General features: G+C 33.0%; 1 protein-coding gene across 1 annotated transcript in view; it reads left to right on the top strand.

Moving 5' to 3' along the window:
* Window positions 1–23,904, top strand: part of LOC126778202 (octopamine receptor beta-1R-like) — an 87,734-nt gene extending 63,830 nt beyond the window's left edge. Inside the window, exons 2-5 of the mRNA XM_050501674.1 lie at window positions 10,627–11,541; window positions 20,793–20,990; window positions 22,460–22,627; window positions 23,727–23,904. Coding sequence (XP_050357631.1) covers window positions 10,748–11,541; window positions 20,793–20,990; window positions 22,460–22,627; window positions 23,727–23,904 — 1,338 coding nt within the window. The 5' untranslated portion in view covers window positions 10,627–10,747. The remainder of the gene's footprint in view (window positions 1–10,626; window positions 11,542–20,792; window positions 20,991–22,459; window positions 22,628–23,726) is intronic.
* Window positions 23,905–25,834: the final 1,930 nt, after the last annotated feature.

Genomic DNA, 25,834 nt, shown 5'->3' on the forward strand with positions numbered 1-25,834 from the left:
GAATAATTTTCTTACTTGGTTTTAGTAAGGTTGACTGGCAAATAGGCCACCTGGTGTACTTAAGTATAAAACACCCCTACATTCCTACGACGTTAATGGACCACGCACACAAACAGGAACACAGCAGTAAGGATATAAAAGTGGTTTGTACCCATTGCGACCCATTTTATTGGTTGCACGAAGACCTGTCACTATCTATCTTATTTATATAAATTTGTCCATCTAACTTTTACATCTGTAAATGATTACAAAAAATTTAAAAAGCCAGCCAATTAATTTAAAGAAACAGAAAAGTTCGTAAATAAGCAAAAAGGCTCCATGCATTTTCTTTCATTCCAGTAAAGGCGGAAACGTCACGACACTTGCATCTGAATAAATTGAAACATCTGACACAGCCATTAGTTTTAATAAGACTTACTTAGAACCGTACTTTTTATATTAAAATAAAACGCGCTGTGTACGTTGACCATAAGCTAAGGATTTTTAGAAGGACAGTTTTAATTGGTTTTTTCAAAGTGAATTAACGTTGTTAAAACCTATTCATGCTATCAATAATAATAATTTTATATTATATATATATATCTAATTAGATTGAAGTAAAAAAAAACTCATTTTATAATATGAGTATGCATTTAAAATGTCCCACACCCGTGAGAATGGCCTCCGTGGCCGATCGGATATTATCATATTGAACAAATGGGCCATCTGATGGTAAGTGGCCCTAACCGCCATATACGTATTATCACTGTAAGTAGTTTTAAACATTTCTTAAATCACCAATGTGTCATCGACTGGGACTGAGATATAACCCTTCAAACGCATTAAGCATTGATGTTTGTTGGTACAATATAGCTATGGTATGCTATTGAAGTTGTTAATATATAAAATCCGACTTGTTTTTTTTTGTAATAAAAAAAAGAAGTCGGATTTTATATATTTTTTTACCCATTTACATGTTTTAAAATAATATTTACACTTGAAGCTGAATTTGCATTCCAAAACAATATTTACTTTAATAATAACATTCAAATATAACTATTGTCCGTTTGTCTATTTAATTAAACGCTTTCCGCTTGTTGATTCACACATTATGTTATAAATAGCTATGCATATTTCAGAGATAATTATATTGTTTATTTTATAACGAAAATATAAATATATAAGCTAAATAACATAAATATATAAGCTGATAGATAACAATAGGCTAAAACTAATCATCATCATCATCATCATCACCAGCCGAAGAATTCGAATTTTACGCCGAAGGTTGTGGGTTCGATTCCCCCCCCAACAGACATTTGTGTGCATGAACATGTCTGTTTGTTCTGAGTCTGGGTGTAATTATCTATATAAGTATGTATTTACAAAAAAAAATTAGTATATGTAGTATATCAGTTGTCTGGTTTCCATAGTACAAGCTCTGCCTAATATGGGATCTGATGGCCGTGTTTGAATAATGTCCCAGGATATTTTTTATTTATAACGTTATTTGAAACATCGAAATTATAAAGTTTAATTCTTATTTACAGATAACTATAAAATGAATATAATATAAAAATGAATATGTAACTAATTTTGTTATATTATAAACGTAATTTGTAAAACGAAAGCTCGCGTGAAGAGCATGAGGTAAAGTTGTCGTGTTCACAAAGCCTTAAAGTCAAGTTTTCACTTCATTAGTCTAATGACGACGTAGGGAAAAATGTTGCCCTATACTTCCATATGCCTGAACAGCTCCTGTGATGGATCTTGATGCAGATAACACACGTTGCTAATTAAGAATAACCACGAAACAGCAAAAATATATCGAAAAAAATGCCTATATATTTTTGACACCTTTTCTTTCTATTTTTACATTACTTTTTATCAAGTTTATTTATTATAAATGAAAAAAGTGGCCGTTACAGGGTGCCTGGCGGAAGTGAAACGTCGTAATTGATGTTTATTGACATAATAAATTGTAAATTGCATACATATCGCAATCACAAATTAAGCACATGAAAATTCAGTGGTGCTTGCCCGGGTTTGAACCCACGATCATCGCTTAAGATTCACGCGTTCTTACCACAGGGCCATCTCGGCTCGGCCAATTTGTGATTATAATTCATCTCGTGCTTTACGGTGAAGGAAAACATCGTGAGGAAACCTGCATGTGTCTAATTTCACTGAAGTTCTGCCACATGTGAATTCTACCAACCCGCATTGGAGCAGCGTGGTGGAATAAGCTCCAAACCTTCTCCTCAAAAAGAGGAGAGGAGGCCTTTAGCCCAGCAGTGGGACATTCACAGGCTGTTACGGTTACGGTATACATATCGCCTCGATGTCTGGAAATTCATAACGTAATTTTTAAGGCATACTCTACCTCGCACAACCAATAATGGAACCAAATTTTTTAAAACTGATATAAATTAGAAACCTTCAAGAAAAGAGCCTACACATTCATAAAACTCACTTCATGTTGCAGTGTGTAAGATAATAAAAATGACTTGGCCTTGAAACGGTTGCAGGGTTTCTGCAAGACAGGTTGCCAGTTTGCGGCTTGAATATACTATTAGTTGATTGGTTTTCATATGAGGCGATTACATGATCGATTGATAATTAACTAATGCCGCTATAAGGTCTAAAATTGCTTGCCAATCATTAACGTACTGGGCATGATTGACATAGCTTTATATATCTCACTACTGCGCGATGACTTCTTCACCTCTTAAGGAGAAGAAATGGATATTTCACCACGCTGTTCCAGTGTGGACTATATACGTTTTATTCGTCACATGCAGATTTCCCACACTTGCACAAAGCCTTAACGCCAAGTACACGTTAAATCTTTTTTCATATTAGTAGAAGAATTGACTTACCCAGTAGACATAAAGCATTAGGTCTCTGTTGAAAATAAAAGAAGAATGGAATATTACCAATTATTTGAGAAAACTTAGTAATTTGATTGAATAATACGATAAATAATGTAAGATAACATCTTCCTCCGTACAATCTCGAACTCCATACTGATCGCAATCCGATGGGAATTATATTTCGCTTACCTAACTTATTTATTTCATAACTTTTGGATAAATATTATTTATGAACCTACTTATTTATATTACTAATAAATCGGCCTGACTTTGCGCGGCAACAGAATAAAGTTTTTTGATTAAATATATTTATGAATTATGGTCGGTTGTAAAGTTTTTATAATCTTCGTAAACTTTAAAGTCACTAATAATAAAGGAATATGTGGAGACTACTGCCAAATCAAATCGTCACTTTGTTTCTATCCTATCTTATAATTTCGCAATCAATAACTATATCTAACATCATCATTAAGCAAGCATCTACAACTAGTGTCTCTGAGTAAATCTGTGTTTGTGTCTTTAAAACAACTGTTTCTGTCCTTCTATAAACTGTTTCTTCACATCTACTCACTGAACACTCCTTCTGCTATAACCTACGCTATAACTTAATCAATCATCAATCAAGGATCAAGTTATTTTTTATCTATTTGTTATAAAAATAAATAATAATTTAATGTTTTCGACTTTTCCAAAGCGTTTCTTAAAATATCAATTTCGTCGTTCCAAGCGAATGGACTGAGATTTTAAACTAAAGATACTTATATAATAAGTAAATAGTATCATTTGAATGTCCCACTGCTAGGCAAAGTTCACCTCTCCTATTAAAGAAACGGATTAGAGCTTTTTTCGATACGTTGTGTCAACGGATTGCATACATATGTCAGAATTTTTGGCACGCTTGAACATCTCGAGTTCTACACTTATTTAACTGTTGATTATGTCCTGGCTGATTCGGCCATGGCTTCCAGAATCAAGGAAGCCTAACTACCAACCAAGGAAAAATTATAGTATACAAATGCGTGTGCCAAGGTCACGAACCAAGTTCACTCTTTATTCCCTTAGGTTCTTAATACAAAGAGAATGCAAATCGGACACCAGAGAATATATTTCGGAAAGAAAAGTTGGTATAGTTTGACCTTTTCTGAAATTGCGTAAAGCTGTATGCCTGATTCAAAATCTGAATCTCATTGTTATTGTTGATATTTTTATAGAATACTTGGTGGTCGAGTTTTGTGCAAGCTCATCTGGGTAGGTATCATTTTTTTATCAGATTCTACCGGCAAGTAACAATAATTCTGGTTTGAAGGGTTAGTGAGCCAGTGTAACCACAGGCACGAGAGACATAACATCTTTGTTCCCAAGGTTGGTGGCGCATTAGCAATGTAAGACATGGTCAATATTTCTTACATCGCCACTGTCTATGAGCGGTGGTGAAAATCCTAACATCAGGTGACCCATTTGCCTGCCTACCTACGTATAATATATTTAAAAAAAAAAAAAAATTAGTGAAGGAGTCCATATAACTCAATATAAATAAAAGAACGAACAGTGTCTTCTAATTAAACAAATGATATACAAATTCAATTACCCTGCAGATTTCTACATGTATTCCAAATTTAAATATAATTATTCGAAATTCATGCCCTTCGCTTATATTAAAGCGTGAAATATAATTATCTTTAATCGGGCACGATTTGATAAATTACGCAAATCATAAGGTTTTGCGACGTGGTTTGTGGCTAATGAACGAAGTGAGGATCCGTTTGACAGACTCGTGTTTTACATGAATAATCATTTAGAGAATTTTGGAGATGGAATATCGTTTTGTTGCAGAATAATAAGCATGACAAAAAATATAGATGTGATACATTTAAATACATAATAATAATACAATAATATAATAGTAAAATATATGTACATTATTTTTTTTTCAGCCATTTGCCGTCCACTGCTGGACGAAAGCCTCCCCCGTAGAATGTCAACCATCCCGATCTTGGGCAGTCCGCATCCATCCATATATATGTACATATATTTTACTATTATATTATTATAATTTTGAAACGTGTTCACCCACCAACCCGGAATGTAGCAGGGTCGAATAATATCCAAATTTTCTTGAGAAGGGAGACTGTGGTTTTATTTTATGTTTATAGGAATACGTGCTTAAAACTTGGCAAGAGTTTTCCTTGCTTTAAATAAATATTTACTAAACGGATTTTACGGAAGTCAACTCCAAAGACAGGAGGTAGATTAGAAGGGGTGCTGTTGTCTGTTAACAGATAAGACAAATTTAAACACAACAGTACAAATTTATGATATCAGTGCAGTATTTGCTCATCGTTATAATTTAATAATATCCTGGGACATTATTAACATACGGCCATCAGATCCTAAACTAAGCAGAGCTTGTACCATGGAAACTTGACAACTGATATACTACATATATTACTTTTCTTTTGTAAATACATATTTATATAGATAATTACACCCAGATTCAGGACAAACAGACATGTTCATGCACACAAATTACTGTCCTAGGTGTTAATTAAACCCACTACCTTCGGCGTGAAATGCATCTACTAATCTTACTTATGTAATTTACATAAGAAATCATTACTTGCCCTTTGCAAGCATCATATTACAAACCGCAATTATGTTTATATAGCATAAATATTCTTAAACTTTTGTTTTTCTTTTTTATTTGTATTTGTTTTTTTTTATCCTTGTGAGTGTGCAATAAATTTAATAATAATAATAATAGTAATAAACATTTTATTGAATAAAATAATTTAAGCTCAATTGAAGGTATTTAGGCTTAATTTTACATTAACAATTTATAACATGGCCATGTTGAATATGTCATTTCAGTCTTTATATAAGTTTTGGGACATCAAAACCACAGATGTCGAGCAACGAAGACAAATAGCGAAGGTAACTAGTAACCCCATGTTTATTAATATATGTGAACAAATTTAGATTTGAATTGTGCTCTTCAATTTACATGAACATACACACTATTAGATTACATCTAAAAATTTGTAACATTATACAAGGGACATAACATCTTAGTCCCCAAGGTTGGTGGCGCATCGGCGATGTAAGCGATGGTTAACATTTCTTTTGTCGCCAATGTCTATGGGCGAAGGTGACCACTTACCATCAAGTGGCACATATGCTCGTCCGCCCACCTATTCAATAACGAAGCCTGTCTGGACAGGTACCACCATACCATCAGAGATTGTACCTAAACTGCAATACTTAATAATGTTGTGAGTGAGGTTGGTGGCACATTGACAATATAAGGAATGTTTAATATATACTATAGCGCAAATGTCTATTGGAATTGGTTGGTTGCGACCACTTACTAAAACTGCTTTTTGCCCTTCCGCTGAACTATTTTATTAAAAAAATATATAAATAGTTTGTCTTTTATCCTACTATTTTAGTAGTAAAATAAAATCACTAAGGAAAAGTTCTAAGAAATATCCCTCTATTGAAATTGGACGTGGTCGCCCTACGAAGTGAAGCTCAGAACACACCTGTACCCTTATTGATCTATGTAATTACTTGGCTTAGTAAACTGCCATGGGCTATTGTAAGAGCAGCGCAGACATTCATAGGATAATGAACGCAATCCTAAATGCCTTTTAGAAACCACTGAAATAATATACATAAACTAACCGAAATTCCTCAAATAATATATTGACTAGAAAATCAAGCTTGAAATACATAGTATATAGAACTATTTACTTATTTAGTTTAATTGTTAGAAAAGAGTAACTACTGAGTTTCTTGCCGGTAGAAACTATCGCATGCGTGGTAGGTGGTAGTAGAATAATACTTATTCGTATATTTTATAACTAACATCAAAATAAAAACAAAATATGCATTAAATTTTTTTTTGTGTTTTTGCTAAAAAATTGTCCTTTGGCGTTGTACCCAAGACGCCGGCACTATTGTCTCTCTGCACCCGTAGACTCAGCCTTTGGGCTAAATAAGCGCCAGCTCTTGTGTTTCCAAAACTGTGGACCAGTTTCTTAGAGATATGCATACAGATAAAATAATTTACACTTGCTTATTAATAATAAGGCTCGGAAAGAAATACTTTACGACCGAGAAGAATTAGCTAAAGATATCCATCTTTTTTTTTAATTATAACTTTACCCTCTGTAAGCGTAGAAACTGGGGCTTTTTTATGCTTCAGATGCCCAAAATCCCAGTGTCCAAGTCAAGTTGTTGTTATTGTTGATGTATGTGTATAAATTTTTAGTTATTATTTAAACAATGCTATGTCTTTTTCTTTCGAATGTCATATCAGTAATGTCAGAAAGAAATAAATGAGTATTTAACTGAACAGCTGCCAAGCAACATTTATAGATAAGGAAGTAGGGTTGGATAATTTGTCAGGGATAGTTAATATTTAATGCAGTGCCAATGTGTATACGGTAATGACCACTTATCCTCTGCTGCCTACCTTTTTTATGCCGCTGAGTTTCTTTCGTCGGTCCTTCTCAGGTCAGGGTATTTATTTTCCTAACCGGTGATAGTTTCTAATTTGACTATCAATAAGTAAGTGTATGCTTCTACGTTGAATAAAGTATTTGAAATTTTATTTGTATTTATCGTCATAATATTACCGTCTGTCTTACTGTCTTGTCTACTGTCAAGAGTTAAGCGAATTATTTGTTTTAGATGTAAGGAATTCGTACGGAGTGGATTTAATCGTTATTCGTATTGGAAAAGTTTCAACCACCGAGTAAGCTGATCCAGCATTTATCAATAGATTCGGTTAGCTTATAACTTCTTATACAACAGTTAGGTATATATATATATATTTATTAAATAATTTTTTTTCATCGAAAAAAGTGTTCTTTAGAAACATTAGGAATTGGATGTCTTGACAAGTCTTTGTTTATTACCGATTCTATTATTGTTATATTCCGTGAAGTCTTCTCAATGTGTACCTTCTATGAAACCCCGATAAGCGACGAGAATCTTTTTTTTTAAATTGTTCCTTTTATGGTAACTGTTATTTTTGATAATAGTGATTTTCATGTTCAAAAATAAATTAATTTACCAATTGCTTGTTCCATAAATCATGTTTTTATTATTTTATTTAATTGACATTAATTCATTTTTTTATTCAAGTTCATTTAAAAAAAAATACAATTATATTCATTTTTTTCAAATTTTATTTTATAAAAGTGTACAATAAACAATCTTAAATTACACATAATTCAAAACTACCTACTTTAAAAGTTAACACATTAAAGAGATAAATAGCTTATAATAGCTTACGATCACTTAGCTTGACTTTACATTATTGTTTCAATGAAAGCGACGTTCACTAGATGGCATTGATTCCTTTTTTGAAATTCCTGAATCAAGCCGTTATATTTTTTTTTTGTAGTAGTGCGTATACGTAATGTCAATGTTACAAAATTGATCAAATTTATTAATGTACTGTGAACAGTGAAATATAGTTATTATTTCGTTCATCATTTGGTCACTTTTCTTCTTCTTTCTTTATGTTTATGAGTCTTTTATGGAAAAATAAAGATCTTAAAACCTAAATTGAGAAAAACAATCGTTATAAGATTTCGAAGAAATCTCGTAAGCTTTAAGGGGTGTCAAACTCAAGTGAAAGGCCCTTCAATACAAGCGGTATTCACGCGGGCTATATAAAATTTGTAAATTTTGTTAAGACGAATTGATCCAGATTCCAGAAAACGTTTATCTAAGCCGAAGATTACGGCTTTAATTTCTATGTTCTTAATTTGCGTTTATATTATCTGATTCTCCGTGGTGAAAGTTCTTCTTGAGTAGTCCGGTATAATATGTTTGATAAAAATTTACGACGTGTGAGCAGTGAGCAACGTGATGGAATAAACTCCAAATCTGTCCTCAACATCAGAGGAAACCTTAGATCAACATTGGAATAATAGTAAACCGATAACATTATACAAAATGAGTTATTAATACGATAAGATAATTTGATTATATTACAACTAAATCTAAAGGTTGTATTTATATATATACGGAACAAATACGTAATGCGTATACGAAGTTGGAAAATTAGACTATAAAACTATATATATGTATACTGATTAATCATTGTCCTGTCTGTATATATACCAATTGTCATGATAATCGATTAAACGATATAGAAGTTCAGCAGCTTCAAAATGGTAATATGAAAACCTTGTCTAGGTTATATATACATTTATCCCAAGTTATACAGTGATATATCAAACTGTGTCGAAGTTTATTAATCTTTGATCGGAATATATCATAATCAATTTATTTATCTGATAGATTGTATTGAATGACTGATTTAATTTGAATAGTAAGTTAAATATTACCGGTCGTTAAATTAATAAATACTATAACCAGTAACAGCCTGTGAATGTCCCACTGCTGGGCTAAGGCCTCCTCTCCTTTTTTAGGGGAAGGTTTGGAGCTTATTCCACAACGCTTCTCCAATTCGAGTTGGTAGAATACACATGTGGCTGAATTTCAGTAAAATTAGACACATGCAGGTTTCCTCAAAATGTTTTCTTTCACCGTATAGTACGAGATGAATTATAATCACAAATTGAGCACATGAATATTCAGCGGTGCTTGCCCGGGCTTGCACCCACGATCATCGGTTAAGATTTACGCGCTCTTACCACTGGGCCATCTCTTTTGTAATCTAATTAAAGGCTTAATTAATAAATTGCGTTGACCATAACATCTAAATCATACAATTCTTCGAATAAACTTCAAGGACGTTCGAGGGATATCCGGTCTTAATGAATCGGAAAAAAGATGATGAAATAGAATTTCAGATAGTCTCAGATTCTCTTTCATCTCCTCGTTTGAAATTGAGCCGCTTCAATAAAATTTAATCCGCGGACAATTTCAGTGGATCATTTGATTTTTATTTCAATTTATGCTTCGGAAATTTGTTATCTACTAATATTATTAATGCAAAAGTAACTCTTTCTGTTACGCTTTCACGGCTAGAACAAGCTGGCATGAAGCAAGCTTGAACCCCGAGAAAGGACATAGGCTACTTTTTTTATAACCACCCCTTCACACCCCTAACAACAACATTTCTCCCGCTTTATGCGGGTGAAAAATTCAGTTAAAAACATATTCACTTTACTTGTAAAATATTTGTCTTAATATATTTTTGAAATAAAGCTATTAATTACTTATGTATAACATTATTTAAAAACAACAAAATATATTTTTCTTATCTTTTAATTTATTTAAACAATTTAATTATTGCTGTTAAAGCAAAAAGCTAATTGCAGAGTCTCAAATTACTTACGAACATGTTATATGTGCTATTAAATGCAATAAAACATGTTTAAAATTTATACTATTGTTATTTTTATATTAGTATGTATTATATTTTAATATTAAATTAAGATTTTGTATGAAAAAACACATAGGAAAACGAAACGTCCTCTATTGCTATTATTATTAAACAAATTGCTGTAAAAGTAGAACAAATGAAGCGAATGAATGTCACAGTCACAAATAATATAATAACAAATTGTAGGGCCATAGACATAACTTTCCTCATAAAGAAAATTCGTTTGATATTATTTTGGAAAAAATTGATAAAGTTCCTTACCCAAACAGTTATCATCCAAATTGACTTAAGATTCTGACGATCTTATCAAAAAATGTAAAAAGTCAAACTTTTTCCAATGAGCCGTCAACAACTCTAAATTGAGCACGTACAAAGAAACCGCTTTCCAAACAACTTTCCCTTTTGCAGGTAACGAGCGAGGCACAATGGGAAGGAGGATTAAGGCGGGTCCGTACACAGTGGCCCCTTTTACTCTAACAAAAGAGATAAACATAACTTAAAGTATCAAAACTGAACAAAATGTGAAAACATGAGAGTTGACATCGATATCGTACTAAGCGATACGCCACAGAACCTGACCCTTGACTTCAGAGATCTATCAACATCAATGTACCTAACGGATTCTTACGTCAACAAGAGTCTCGAGATAAACGAGACGATCAATGATTTGGTCTACTCGAATCAGTTCGAGGATGACCCGATCATTGTGTTCTTTGTCATTCTGAAATGTATCATCATGCTATTCATAATACTGGCCGCGATATTTGGCAATTTACTTGTCATCGTGTCGGTCATGAGACATAGGAAATTGAGAGTGATCACCAACTATTTTGTCGTATCCCTCGCATTGGCAGATATGTTGGTTGCAATATGGGCTATGTGCTTCAACTTTAGCGTCGAAATCACAAATGGACAATGGCTTTTCGGATACTTCATGTGCGACGTCTGGAACTCGCTGGACGTTTATTTTTCATCAGCATCGATATTGCATTTATGTTGCATAAGCGTTGACAGATACTATGCCATTGTTCAACCTTTGGACTACCCACTGATTATGACGACCAGCAAGTTAGGCATCATGTTGGCGGTAGTGTGGTGCAGCCCTGCGTTGGTTTCGTTTCTACCAATATTTATGGGATGGTACACGACGCTTGAACATCTGGACTTTCGGAAAAGACACCCAAAAGTGTGCAGTTTCACGGTGAACAGAGTCTACGCAGTGATATCCAGCAGTGTCAGTTTTTGGATTCCGGGTGTGATAATGCTCTACATGTACTATCGGATATATGTGGAGGCAGATCGTCAAGAACGGATGCTTTACAGGTGAGAATAAAAACTACCTCTTTTTATATTATATATAACTCATCAGGCAATAACTTATGGATTTCTAATTTAATTGAAGAAGCTTTATTAACGACTTCAATCACTATCTTCGCACACTCATACAATTTTTGATGTACAGCTATATATTTAATCGGGTTAAAACGTCTATCCCTATTAGTATATTGAATATCTATCCAGTTATTTTCACTTAATGAAAACGCAAAATGCACATTGTTACAATTTTCTTCTTTTATCTCAATAGTATTGTTGACTAATCTCTAAAAATATTTTTTTGCTCAGGGGTAAAATTGTTAAGGAAAATTAGGTTGATATCAGTAAATTCCAAACGGATTTGTTGATGTATTATAATTGAAACTATAAACAATTACCATGATTTTGTGTAACAAGTTTGTTAGGTAGAATTGACGGGCAATCGGGTATAGTCAGCGGCTTATTGAGTTTTCGATTTGCAAATTTTTAGGTAGAATTTAGATACGTAAATATTTCGATTAGCAAATATAATATTTAACTGTTTAATTTGTGTTAACTTTATTTTAGTTTAATACTTCGGTATTTTTTTTTGTCACGTAGTCTTTATTTATTAAGGTTCACCAACAGTTGTATTCACTGAATATAACACTTAATAAATTTTATAAAAATTTACATAAAATAGCGTAACAACTAATTATAAACACCGCTTGTAATGAAACATAAAAAGGAAAAAGTAGGTACTGCTAATTCATGTAGCACTAAATATAGATAAACTAAAACTTAATTACAATAATAGAAAAACATCTGAGAGAAGAAATTAAAAAAAAATACACAAGACATAGAGGGTTTAATATTTACTTATGAAAATCATTTGTATCATTCCAGCAAGCTATTTAAGATAATGGTAATTGTTAACATTTTTATTTACAATCTAACTTTTGATAATACTTTTCGATTATTTATAATAAAATGTTTAAGAGTAAGCATTTGAAATATACTTCAAGCGTCGGTTCGTTCCGTTTTTAGATTTTCTTGTTTGTCAGCTTACCTTCGAAATACGTATATTTATTCAAATAAATCCCATTAAATTAGCAAAATCTGAATATATTTTATAAAGAGATAAATAAATTATTTGAATAAATAACTCAGTAAATGAATTGTCCGTTTCGAATAACATTGGATATTCTTGATTATAATGAGCCGAGATGGCCCAGTGGTTATAACACGAAAATCTTAACCGACTATCGCGAGTTCAAATCCAAATAAGCATCACTAAATTTTCATGTACTTAATTTGTGTTTATAATTCATCTCATGCTCGGCGGTGAAGGAAAACATTTTGAGAAAAAGCAATCTACATTAGTGAAGCGTGGTAGCATAAGCACCAAGCCTTGTCTTCTAAGGAAGACCAGGCCTAATAATATTTACTAAAACTCACACACTTCATTCTTTCTTTCGTTTGCTCTATATTAATACATAATTCTTCTCTTAATTTTACGTTAATCCCTCTGCATTTTCCAGACTAATTACTAGCTTTCTCGTATCTGAACTGTAGCGCCAGCAAGTCTTCTTGGTAGTAGGGTGCAAGCCCGTGTGTGCAAACTTCACCCATATAATTTATACTATCACCTAACTGCAATAGTTTCGGATTACACAATGAACGTAACAACCATGTCATGAAAATTGACGAAAATTGGCACATTCCCAATGTTATATTCTTATAGGACAGTATATATTAAGGGGCGATAGTAACCACTGAACTTTGGGGTGCGTATTTGCGTATCTATATATCTATTATATTCCTCTAAATTATATTGAAAAAACAAATCCTTAGAGGTCAAATGACACCTTAGCATTTCTAAGTTATTATTTCTTAAGTCATACTCACTTTTCAAACAATAAAATCGCCTATCGCCACTATAATAAACATCACCTAATATACGGTACCACCGGCCTTTCGTTTACAAAGAATAGGTACTGAATTTCGATCTTGACATATCAGAAACACAATTAAAAGTATATGTATAAATTAAAAATATACTGGTGGTAGAGCTTTGTGCAAGCTCATCAGATATTCTACCGCAAAACAGCAGTACTTGGTATTGTTGTATTCCGGTTTGAAGGGTGAGCCAGTGTAATTACAGGCACAAGGGACATAACATCTTAGTTCCCAAGGTTGGTGGCGCATTGGTGATGTAAACGATGGTTAACATTTCTTACAATGCCAATGTCTAAGGGCGTTTGGTGACCACTTACCATCAGGTGGCCCATATGCTCGTCCGCCTTCCTATTGTATAAAAAAAAATTTATAGTAATTTTGTAAATTTTGCAATATTAACATCTCACAGACTAATTATAATTGCCTGCGGTTTTGTAGACACATCAAAGCCATACACAACAGAGAACAATATTTTATCAATTTGTGGAATTGCAAGGTATTTCCGATATAATTAAGCTAAACAAAGACCAACCATGTAAATGTATGGAGCTCTTTGATGTTTTGTGGAACTGTGAAACTGACGCGTGTGGTTACTGATGCTGGTATTGGTATGTTGGTTGAAATTGTATCGGCTTCGTGTCAAAGCCTTCTGCATTTTTGATCTCTAATAAATTAGATCTACTCTTTCATTTGTTGGCAATTTTTATTAGTATTGTAAAATTTAGGGTAATTAGGCCAACGTAGTCGGAAAGATGTAAATATATATGATATTTTGCATATTTAGCATCCAGAAGTGAAACTGACTGTAAGATTTCGAATTGGGCTTTTTAAATATTTGAATAAGCCGAGATGGCCAGTGGTAAGAACGCGTGAATCTTAAACGATGATCATGGATTCAAACCCGGGCAAGCACCACTGAATTCTCATGTGCTTAATTTGTGATTATAATTCATCTCGTGTTAACGCTGAAGGAAAACATCGTGAGGAAACCTGTATGTGTCTAATTTCACTGAAATTCTGTCCCATATGTATTCCACCAACTCACACTGGAGCAGCGTGGTGGAATAAGCTCCAAATCTTCATCCAAATCTCCAATCTTCTCTCAAAGAAGGGAGAGGAGGCTTTTAGCCCAACAGTGGGGCATTCACAGGCTGTTACGGTAGAACACCTCAAGATAAACATTGACGTAAATTACTCATAATTGTCGATCATGTCGATTGACATAGAACAATTGAACATATAACAAATCATTCAACCATTTACTTGTCCTGACCTGTCTCTCTGCCAACAAAATAGAGGAAATAAACAAGCGCGTCTTTTTTTAACAACGCTTATATATGAATATATGTTATACATTTTAATGAGTATAATTATGTTTATCACGTTACACAAATAAATTACAAATATAAATTGTTATAAAAATATAAAAGTTTAGAATTTACAATTTGTTTATATTATGTATTTATTAGCGACTAGCTAACTGCGTACCTATTTGAATTATACGTATAAAATATATATTTAAAATATAAAATATTTATTTAAAATATATATTAAGTAGCAACGATAGATCGCTTGGGCTTAGTAATAATTTAGCATAATCGCAAATAAGATGAAAACTTTTTGGAGAATTTCCAAATACGGTTTAAACTCGCAAATAACCCCAATACGTATTGGGGTTATTTGCTTAATCAAAATCAAAATAAATCTTTTTGAATTGGAATTTTACAAGATTAAATTTAATTGAATATTATATAAATATATATATATACGGTTTGTATATAATATATTATTCATATATTGTATGTAACACATGCTAGCGAACAAAACCTACTAACTAGAATCCGACAAGTGGACGGAAGCACTTATTTGCTGTTTGCAATTTGCTAATATAATCAAATAAGTGTAGACAAGTCGCGGTGTGCGGACGAATGATGCATAAACGTGAACACGCTAAGTGAATTTCCGTTATTGAATATGTCACATTGATTTCATTACTCAAAAATAAATAAATATTTACGTAATTTTCATAATTTGTCAATCATTGATCACGTGATAACTAATATCAGTTATTTTCATACATTTTGGGCGTATTCTTTATACTTTTTATGTAGACAAATTATTCGATAAACTATAATTTTTGTGGAAGTTATATTATATTATTTATAACAGTAACAGTAACAGCCTGTTAATGTCCCACTGCTGGGCTAAGGCCCCCTCTCCCTTTTAAGGAGAAGGTTTGGAGCTTATTCCACCACGCTGCTCCAATGCGGGTTGGTGGAATACACATGTGACAGAATTTCCGTGAAATTAGACACATGCAGATTTCCTTACGATGTTTTTCTTCACCGTAAAGCACGAGATGAATTATAACCACAAATTAAGCACATGAAAATTCGCTGGTACTTGCCCAGATTTGAACACACGACCATCGCGTTCTAAATTCACGCGTTCTAACCACTGCGCCATCTCGGCTGTTGATTTGTTGAATGATTACTATAGTTATACTTATATAAATTTATATTAACCAAGAAATGTTTACAGTGCATAATACAGCGCAGATTAGTAAATAACACGGGATATGTAAATCGTAAGTGTTTTATTTCTTCTATTCGAGCCATCGGAACATACAGACAGGTAATACCGATTTTTTTTTTTTTTTAAAGTTTCGCGTTGGTTTTTAACGTGTATACATTTTCAGTCATTCGCTGTTGATCAAACAATAAATATATTATTTATATATAATAATATTTATGATTAATTAAGATTAATTACAAATTCGTTTCGTCTTTACGATTCGTCCTAAATTGAGGTTTTATTTAATTCATTTACCAGTATTTACGCGACGGACTGCCTCGTTGGTCTAGTGGCTAGATGTAAGGCCGAAAACCCGGAGGTCCTGGGTTTAATTCCCAGGTCGGGCTATTAAAAAGTTATTGGGTTTTTTCTGTGGAAAATTCTCAGTAGCAGCCCGGAGAATGTGTACACTACCGCGCCTGGAAAGGCTCGTACAGCCATTGGTCCTGTGATTAAATAATTTCATACTATTTACTATATCATTCTCACTGTTTAATGTTAAATATTGATTACATTTTTATACGAAGTCTAAAAATCACCTGACATTTCTATTACTCCATTGACCTTGAGAATTTATAATGAAGTTTGTTGGCAAATCACCAATATTTGCCTTCGAATGGTGCATTGCTTCAAAGTTATAACTTGTATAGATTCAATCATTACATTAAAAATAAATAAATTCTAAACTCATTTTATAAAGTATTTATATTTTATGTATACAATAAAAGATTATATCCGTGATAAAAATGCTTGGAATAAATATACGTTCTTTTTAGGATTTTTTTTTTATAAAATGTGTAGGCGAACAGGCAAAGACATTAAAGACATATTAACCCATCATCACTTTAAGTCGGAAAACAACAATATTAAGTATTGCTGTTTGGCGGTAGCGTATCTTTTGGGTGGTACCCAGATGGGCTAACACAAAGTCCTACCATAAAATAAATTATTATTATAATAATATTAATAAGAGAAATGATCAATTAGAAATAAAAATATATATAACCACCGCTTGCACTAACCGCAGCGATTTCTATTTTCGATTATCAAACAATTGTGGCGCATTGTTGATTTTCTTACAATTCTATTTTATAAAACTTCCTTCAAAGTCACTTGAGTTTGAACGTCTTATTGTATAAAATGTCTCGTCTAAAATAACAAGACCTAAGTTATGATTCATAAGTAAGTAGAGAGAGAATTAACACTTGACATGTTTTGTATAGAATTGATATTCAATTTATAAAAGAAAAACTTCAAAAAGAAAAGTCATTTTCTTATTAATATTATTTATTAAAAAAAATGTATATATTATACAAGGTGATAAAGCTTTGTGCAAGTCCGTCCGGGTTGGTATCGCTTACTCATCTGATTATTCTACCACTTAACAGCATTATTGTTGCGTTCCGTTCCGTTTGGAAGGTTAGTGAGCTAGTGGAACTACAGGCACAAGGGACATAACATCTTAGTTCTCAAGGTTGTTGGCGTGTTGGAGTGATGTAAGGATTGGTAAATATTTTTACATCGTCAATATCTATGGGCGATGATGATCACTTACTATCAGGTGGCCCTTTTTCCCGTCCGACCTATAACATGATAAAATATATTCATTACATGAGAATTACTTATATCGAACTTTCTTAATTTAGTTATATTAAATATCTATAGAAAAGATTGTGTGAGTTGACACAGCCCAAACAACAAAACTCATAAAAAATACAAAATTTGTATTTGATTCGTATCACACCGTAGATAAGTACTAAGGAAGGATTTTTGAAAAATGTATGGATTAGTGATAAATAAAAAGCCGAGCCTAGTGGATAGAACGTGTGAATCTTAACCGATGATCGTGGTTTCGAACCCAGGCAAGCACCACTAATTTTTCATGTGCTTAATTTGGATTTATAATTCATATCATGCTTTACGCTGAAGGAAATCATCGTGAGGAAACCTGCATGTGTCTAATTTCACTGAAGTTCTACCACATGTGTATTCCACTAACCCGCATTAGAGTAGCATAGTGGAATAGGCTCCAAAACTCTCCTCAAAAAAAGGAGAGGAGACCTTAGCCAAGCAGTGGGACATTCACAGGCTGAAGGGGATGAAAGTAACTTTGATAAAGGCGATAAAAGTTTATTTATTAAGTCTTTATTGCACACGATTTACAAATAGTATGTAAAGGAACAGGTTTATCATAAAGTATGCAAAGGCAGCTTTATCACTTACCTTTTGTGACCCCTTTCAGGCAACGTCTAATAAAAAAGAAAATAAACTGAAAAAACGTTTGTATGAAAATTCTTCATTTTTGAAGAAAGATCAATGTTAGTTGATTTTTAGCAATTTATTATGAGACAGTGTTCCGACAACGCACAGTTAATATATAAATACAGGCTTGAAGTCAAGAGGAAGCCTTCATTTGTAATATAGACGGCGCACTAATAGGATTTTGTTTAAACTGAATTTAGTTTTCCCCCACCTCTCCATTCTTCAACTTATTACATTCGAAAACTCATTATTTTCAGCAGAAAAATAAACAATAAATATTATGATCATACATATTCAAAGTCAATGCATTAAAAATAGTAACGTTATGGATTATTACTCCAAAGTCCAAAGTCAAAGGTCCAAGGGTTTCAAATGTCTACGGAACAAATATATTATTAAAAATTAGCTACAAATATTAGTAATATTTCTTCGATTAAATATAGTCGAAGGTTAGATTTACTGGTGGTAGGGCTTTGTGCAAGCCCGTCTGGGCAGGTACCACCCGCTCAGCAGATATTTTACTCAAAACAGCATTATTATTGTTGGTTTGAGTGTAATTACAGGCGCAAGGGACATAACATCTTCTTTCCCAATGTCAGTTGCGTATTGACGATGTAAGCGATGGTTAACATTTCTTACAATGCCAATGTCTATAGGCGTTGGTGACCTTACCATCAGGTGGACCATATGTTCATCCGCCTACTTTTACTATAAAATGTGTAATACATAAGTATACGTTAGACAGCGACGTACAGTACCCACAGAAGGCTACGATAAAGCAGCACCTATAATCTATGTCACTTCTCGACGAGTTTGAAATTAAAAACTTAGCACGCTTAGCCTAGATTTAGCTTTGATTTTAGCCTATGACCGACGATATAATTGCGAAAATCTGACATTTTTTACCTGAAATACTTTACCCTTCATACATATGAAAATAAAATGATATTTTTTTTTATGAAGAAAACTAGCAATAAAAAAGTGATAAAATATATATTCATCCCCTCCAATTAAGCGTAAAGCTTATGATAGGAGTGGTGACGACAATAATCAAAGGGGTTAGAATCGAATCTGCAACTTTTACATACCATAGGCTGACAAACCTTGCGCTATTAGCAAACAAAAAATACACAAAGTAATGTAAGGTTATTTTGAATTATCTGAGGATTAATAGTTTGGAATAGATAGAAAACATGTTGATGAAGAATTGAAGCTGATGATTGGTAGTGTAGGAATAATGACGAGATTATTTCTCGAGCGGATAATTATACATTTATACCTCCAAAATAAATTCCAAATAAAAGTAAATCCGATCTCGTAAAGAAAACATTCCTTACTTTAATTTGCTACCAATAATTAATAAACATTTATTTATTCCGGCAGGCCAACATTCCAAAGCTAACAAAGTATACTCAAAGAACATCCTAGCGCGACTTATGTAAATACTTCACGAAGCGTTAATTCACTTACAGACAATCACTATCGGTTAAGTCAGTATTTAGTTAAACACTGATTTCTCTCTTTATGTTATTATTAATTTGACATTCAAAAAAAAGAAGATAGCTTTGATTTACTAAACAACGTTTATAAGTAAAGTAAGAACATACAAGTAAAAAAATATCAATCAAAAATTATTACGATTTAAATTTAACAAAAACAATCAAATATATAAATAGACAAAACAATAAAAAGTAGCTCTTAATCATAGCCGACGGACAAGTTATGGCGTCGCGTACAATTATAATTAAATATAAATGTAACATTATAGTAAATCTCTTCGATATTACGGAGATTTTTTAAAATAGTTCAATCGATACAATGAGTTTGGGTTTCAGTTATATTAGTATCTAAGCGAAGGTTTCATTAATCACTTATGAATAATTTCAATTCGGTGAACATGGAAACTTTAAATTAATATCATATTAAGTGATTACCTCTAGAACTAACTAAACCCGATTTATTAGTTTCGTTTATGATTTATTTTTCATCACATAATAAAGTGGATGTTTTAACTATCAATTTGATTAGACTATTGATCGTTTACTATGAAATCAAACCATTGTTTTAATTCGCTGTAGCATTAAAACTTTACTATAATAAATAAATAATCATAGAGTTTATATGTATAATTAATTTAAAAAAGTTACTCTTTGAAAAAACAGCTGAATAAAACTTTAATGAAAAAAAAATCTATTTATGCGTCAGGTAAAATTGGCTTGGAATCATCATCTATTGTTTTTAATATAATCGCGACTAGAGAAACACTAATTTGTTTATACATTTGTACATACAAACTTAACTACATTGCTTAAGTTGGTCCTCTGCGGACCTTGTAACGTATTTATAAAAAAATTCATTCTAAAAATTATTTATTCTCTTGAATATTAATCGTTATCGCTTGGATTTCGAATTGATTTACTTTGAAAAGTTATATATATATGAACGGTGTCTTAATATGTATTGATATGGAAAAATCTTATCACCAGGAGCAAAGTTGCAGCATTACTGTTGGACAAGCACTTGCAAATCAATGGGATATCGGTAGGCGATGTGATGAGGGAACGCCAGAGTATTCAGATGCAGCCAATGGCGAGTAACAAAATGAAGAGAGAGAGGAAAGCGGCGCGAACTCTTGGGATCATCATGAGCGCATTCTTAGCTTGCTGGCTGCCGTTTTTCTTATGGTAAGAAAGAATATATATTTGATTCAGTTACGACACTTGTTTATCTCCTTTTATAAGTTAAAGGTAAATAAAGGTTTTCAAAATATATTGATTTAAATATATACTATTATATAGCTAAAGATTTCGTTTGTCTATTTGAACGAATAAATGTCAGTAATGTGATATTTACCGTACTTATTTCGATTTGAAAATATCTCTTTATGTTTCATACTAGCTATGTATAACAGCATCCCTTGACGAACGGTGAAATGCGATGAAAATACAGAGTAGCTAATACGTTATAAACTTTGTAAAAACAATTTTTTTAATCCAATTGAAGTAAAAATGATTAAACTATATTGTATTTTGGTGGAACTTCAAATCCTGTATCAACTTTTATTGCACACATATATAAACATATAATATGATATCTTATTATATATACGGTAAAAGTTTAAGCTTTTCTATGACATGTTAATACTACTTTTTATGTATAGCGTACAAGTATGTGTTCAATCATAAGTGCACTCTCATGTTCACTGTTCAGTGGGACGGCAAATTCGATCGATAAAACTAAAGACGCATGACCACCTTTTTGTGCTTACCGAGGCACGGGAGTAAACTTTGCCGACTGCCAAACTCCTGATAATGGGACTGAGAACTTTGTATTTTATAAACCCATTTTTTTTTTGCCAGACCCAGGGCTAAACTCAGGACCTCGGAAGCGACAGTCTTATGAACTAGCTGTTAGACAAACGAAGCGGTTTGCAATTCAATAGAAAAATATTGAATACTTCTTTTAAATACAACAAAATTACACTTCCCTCCTATATTTTGTGAAAGTAATTTCTGATTCACTGCTAGCTAAGTTTTTACATTAAAATATAACTTCCATTCAGCAAACTTTCATTGGGTCTAGAATGACAAATCTAAAAGTTAGTCAAAATCAAAATATTAAAGTTGGCAATTTTAGAAGTACTTTTGAATTGTCTTTTTACATAATTAAATTTATATTTACAATCATTGAACAATGATAAAAGACATAATATTATACAAACACAAAAATAAAACCGAAGACTAATAAATATACTACTTCATATTTTTTTCACTTGACTGCCTCGTTGGATAGTGGATAGATAAGGCCGCGGATCCTGAGGTCCTGGGTTCAAACCCCAGGTCGGGCCAGTAAAAATTTTTTTGGCTTTATGGTCGAAAATTCTCAATAGCAGTCCGGAGTGTAGAAGTTGGAAGTGTTTACATTCCTATTGATCCGTTGGTCTTGCGTCTCAACTCTTTCCGGTCGAGTCGGATTGCCGTCCCATCGGATTATGAGTGTGTCAATATAGCGTGAATCTGTGTTCGCACACACTCTTGTGCCCTGTTCTGCTTAATGGTTATTTCTTCTTGTGTTTAGTCACTGTGGACGAATTCGGTCAGGAGGATATATATTTTTTTAATATTGTTCATTGATATCAAGCTTTTCCCAACAGGTACATAATAACAGCTCTCTGTGGTGAGTCGTGTCCATCACCACCACCAGTGGTGGCTGCAGTATTTTGGGTGGGATACTTCAACTCAGCACTGAACCCATTAATTTACGCGTATTTCAACAGGGATTTCCGAGCAGCGTTCAGGAAGACATTGGGTTCATGTTGCAGGTGAGACACCAGTTCAATAATATTATTTGAAACACGATCTTGGAGTAATATTGTAAAAACCTTAATAAAATATATAACACCCCAAGTTATGGTCTCAAAATGAGAGCTGGTTTATATTTCAGGACTGATCCTGGGCGAAAAACTTGCGGGAAATAACTTGCGATTCAACAGGGAAACTATTAGCATTCTTGCCACCAGTAGTAGCCTTGATATACACAGTAGTTATTTTTAATTTTGATTTCTTTGTTTAAATTACCAATTAAAATAATTCTTATGTCAATAAAAATTGCTTCATAACATTATTTAAAATACTAGTATGTTGAAGAGAAACATTGAAAACTTGGCTTGAGTTTTGGCCCGAAACTTGGCAACCAGGTGTTAATATGTATAACTTCATATTTAAGATATTTATTTACATAAAAAAATATTTACATTGAGAATTTAAATAAGTATACTCAAATCAAAATTAATAATCGCATTCAACCAGTGACCTGATTTTTTAGTTGGTAAAGCTAGAAACGGGAAAAATAATAAGAAAAAAAATTGAATTAAAATGTATGTATATCGTACTTGTATATGTTCATAATTTATCTTAATAATTATCGGCCTTACTTGTAAACGTTGTTTGCTGCTATTTGTACCAACACTGATGCACTCTCTATTCCCCTACGTTCCTTATTCGAAAAGAGTCCAGGCGCAGGTGGTAGAGCTTTGGGCAAACTCGTCTGGGTAGGTACCACCCACTCATCAGATATTCTACCGCAAAACAGCAGTACTTGTTATTGTTGTGTTCCGGTTTGAAGTGTGAGTGAGCCAGTGTAATTACATACACAAGGGACACAACCTCTTAGGTCTCAAGGTTGGTGGTGAAATGGCGATTTAAGCAATGATTAAATTTTTGAAATGCCAATGTTTATGGGCGTTGGTGACCAGGTGGCCCATATGCTCGTCCGCCTACTTATACTTTAAAAGAAGGACCAATGGCTTTATGTGTTTTCCGACGTAAGGAAATGCACACACTTCCAACTTCCAATTACTCTTTATTTTTATGTTAATTCTAATCTAATTGAATGTCTTACTCAGTACTTGTTGCCACCAGGTCAATATGTGGTAACTTCGGTCGCCGCTACTGCCACCAGATACACCGTCGTGACCACCACTCCAACGCATCATCAGACATCCACATGAATAACTGCATCAAGTCGACATCAGCTGACGTACTTCGAGCGCACCAGCCGTCATGTTCAAGACCCGAAGATATTAATATTCAAAGTTAAATTAATTGGTACAAGGAGATGGTTGTGAGCTTTGACGTGTGTTTTTTTTTTAATTATCAAACGGGGAAATGAACGACGACTTGTGTTTTTTTTTTTTTTGTTAACAAGATAGGCAAATGTGATGACACTAGGCCGATTGTGTTTTTCTTATTGCTATATTTAAGGAGGTAGATGAATAAATGGGAGTAAAAATTTCTACCCATGGACCTTGGATAAGAGTATTTAAGGATTATACGCTATTACTCATATTTGTAAATACAGTAACACCCTTCAAAGTACAGCAATACAAAGTAAGCATGTTTCACGGTAGTAGTGAGTGGTCTGTGTCTACATGACTACCGCTACTTTAAATGAAGAATCTGATCCGTTCCAAATCATCACGTAGCATTAGTTTGGTTTCGGTTGAATGATTTTTTCAAACTCATTACCACTTATCGAGAGAATAGGTTTTGTGCAGTTCCATTTGATTACATACCATTTACGGACTAATTACCATAAACCTTTCTAGCTGAACGCGTGTGTAAGAACCGACAAGGTAGAAGAACTATTTTCAACTATCTCGATGACATAGACGTTGCGAATCCCAACGGATAACACTGTTCGAAATCCGATTGATCAAGCTGATAAAATGTATTTTCGTTTTTTTTTTATCAAGACGTTACAAAGTTGGCAATGTTACACCTACCGTGTCTTGGATGGAATTTAGGCTTTAGTACTGCGCCTGAACTTCTAGTTAAATCGAATTTGCCAAATAGAGAGTGCACTCGTATTTACTCGTGGGATATAGAGTTGGTAAGTCTCGTTTAAAAACACTCATCGGCCAGTCGTATGAAGCTACATTAGGACAACCAAACCCAAAAAAAAAAAAAGCCTTTTCTAATTCTTTATCTAAAAGTTTTATTGACTATAAACGTGATATACAAGTGATAATTAAACTTTTGAAATTGACTCAAACGAATCCTATTACCGGTAAAGTTATGCTAAGTCAAACTCATCTAAACTTTATATACACGAAATATGCCAAAACATATAAGTTAAATCGTTGACATGTGTCGGCTTATTTACTTTTAACTGGCTTGTGCATGTGATTTTTTTTTCACAGAAATAATATTTCATTTTTTTAGAAATATGTTTGGTAAAAATAAATGCACAAACTTGTACAACCTAAATAAATGTTTTTCTCATTTAAATTATTTTTATTTGCACTTTTTTGCTACTAAGACCAGAATGCTAATTGTATAAATAACTTGATTGATATATAGATTATTTTTCTGTCCCGTTATTTCTATCTCTATTGTTTAGTTATTTGCTTGTATGGCTGTAGACTGATTATCTGGCAGTTTATTTAATTGGCTCCTTCTGTTATGTAAGTTCTCTAGTGGCTTGATATTGTTAGTGCTATTTACTGCCTCGCCACATAAAGCGAGTACGGCCGTTGTCAGAAGTCAGAACTGTTCCAAGCTATGTCGGATTTGCCTTCCCATTTGATTATGAGAGTGAGAAAATCGAGTGCACTTCTATTTTCCAACACACTTTAACGTAACCTTTAAAATATAATCTTATTTTTAATATACCAGTAACCAGTAACAGCCTGTTAATGTCCCACTGCTGGGCTAAGGCCTCCTCTCCCTTTTTGGGGAGAAGGTTTGGAGCTTATTCCACCACGCTGCTCCAATGCGGGTTGGTGGAATACACATGTGGCAGAATTTCGATGAAATTAGACACATGCAGGTTTCCTCACGATGTTTTCCTTCACCGAAAAGCACGAGATAAATTATATAGTTAGAAACTTGGCATTATACTATTTTATCTTTAATTATCGTGTCCATACAATGAACGTTAAAATACACACATAACCATTACTTGTTGGTTCTCTTTACCTACATTTCATACCGGTTGTAGTATTTATATTTAATTCAATACAAAAAAA

This window comes from Nymphalis io, chromosome 25, assembly GCF_905147045.1.
Source record: "Nymphalis io chromosome 25, ilAglIoxx1.1, whole genome shotgun sequence".
NCBI lineage: Eukaryota > Metazoa > Arthropoda > Insecta > Lepidoptera > Nymphalidae > Nymphalis > Nymphalis io.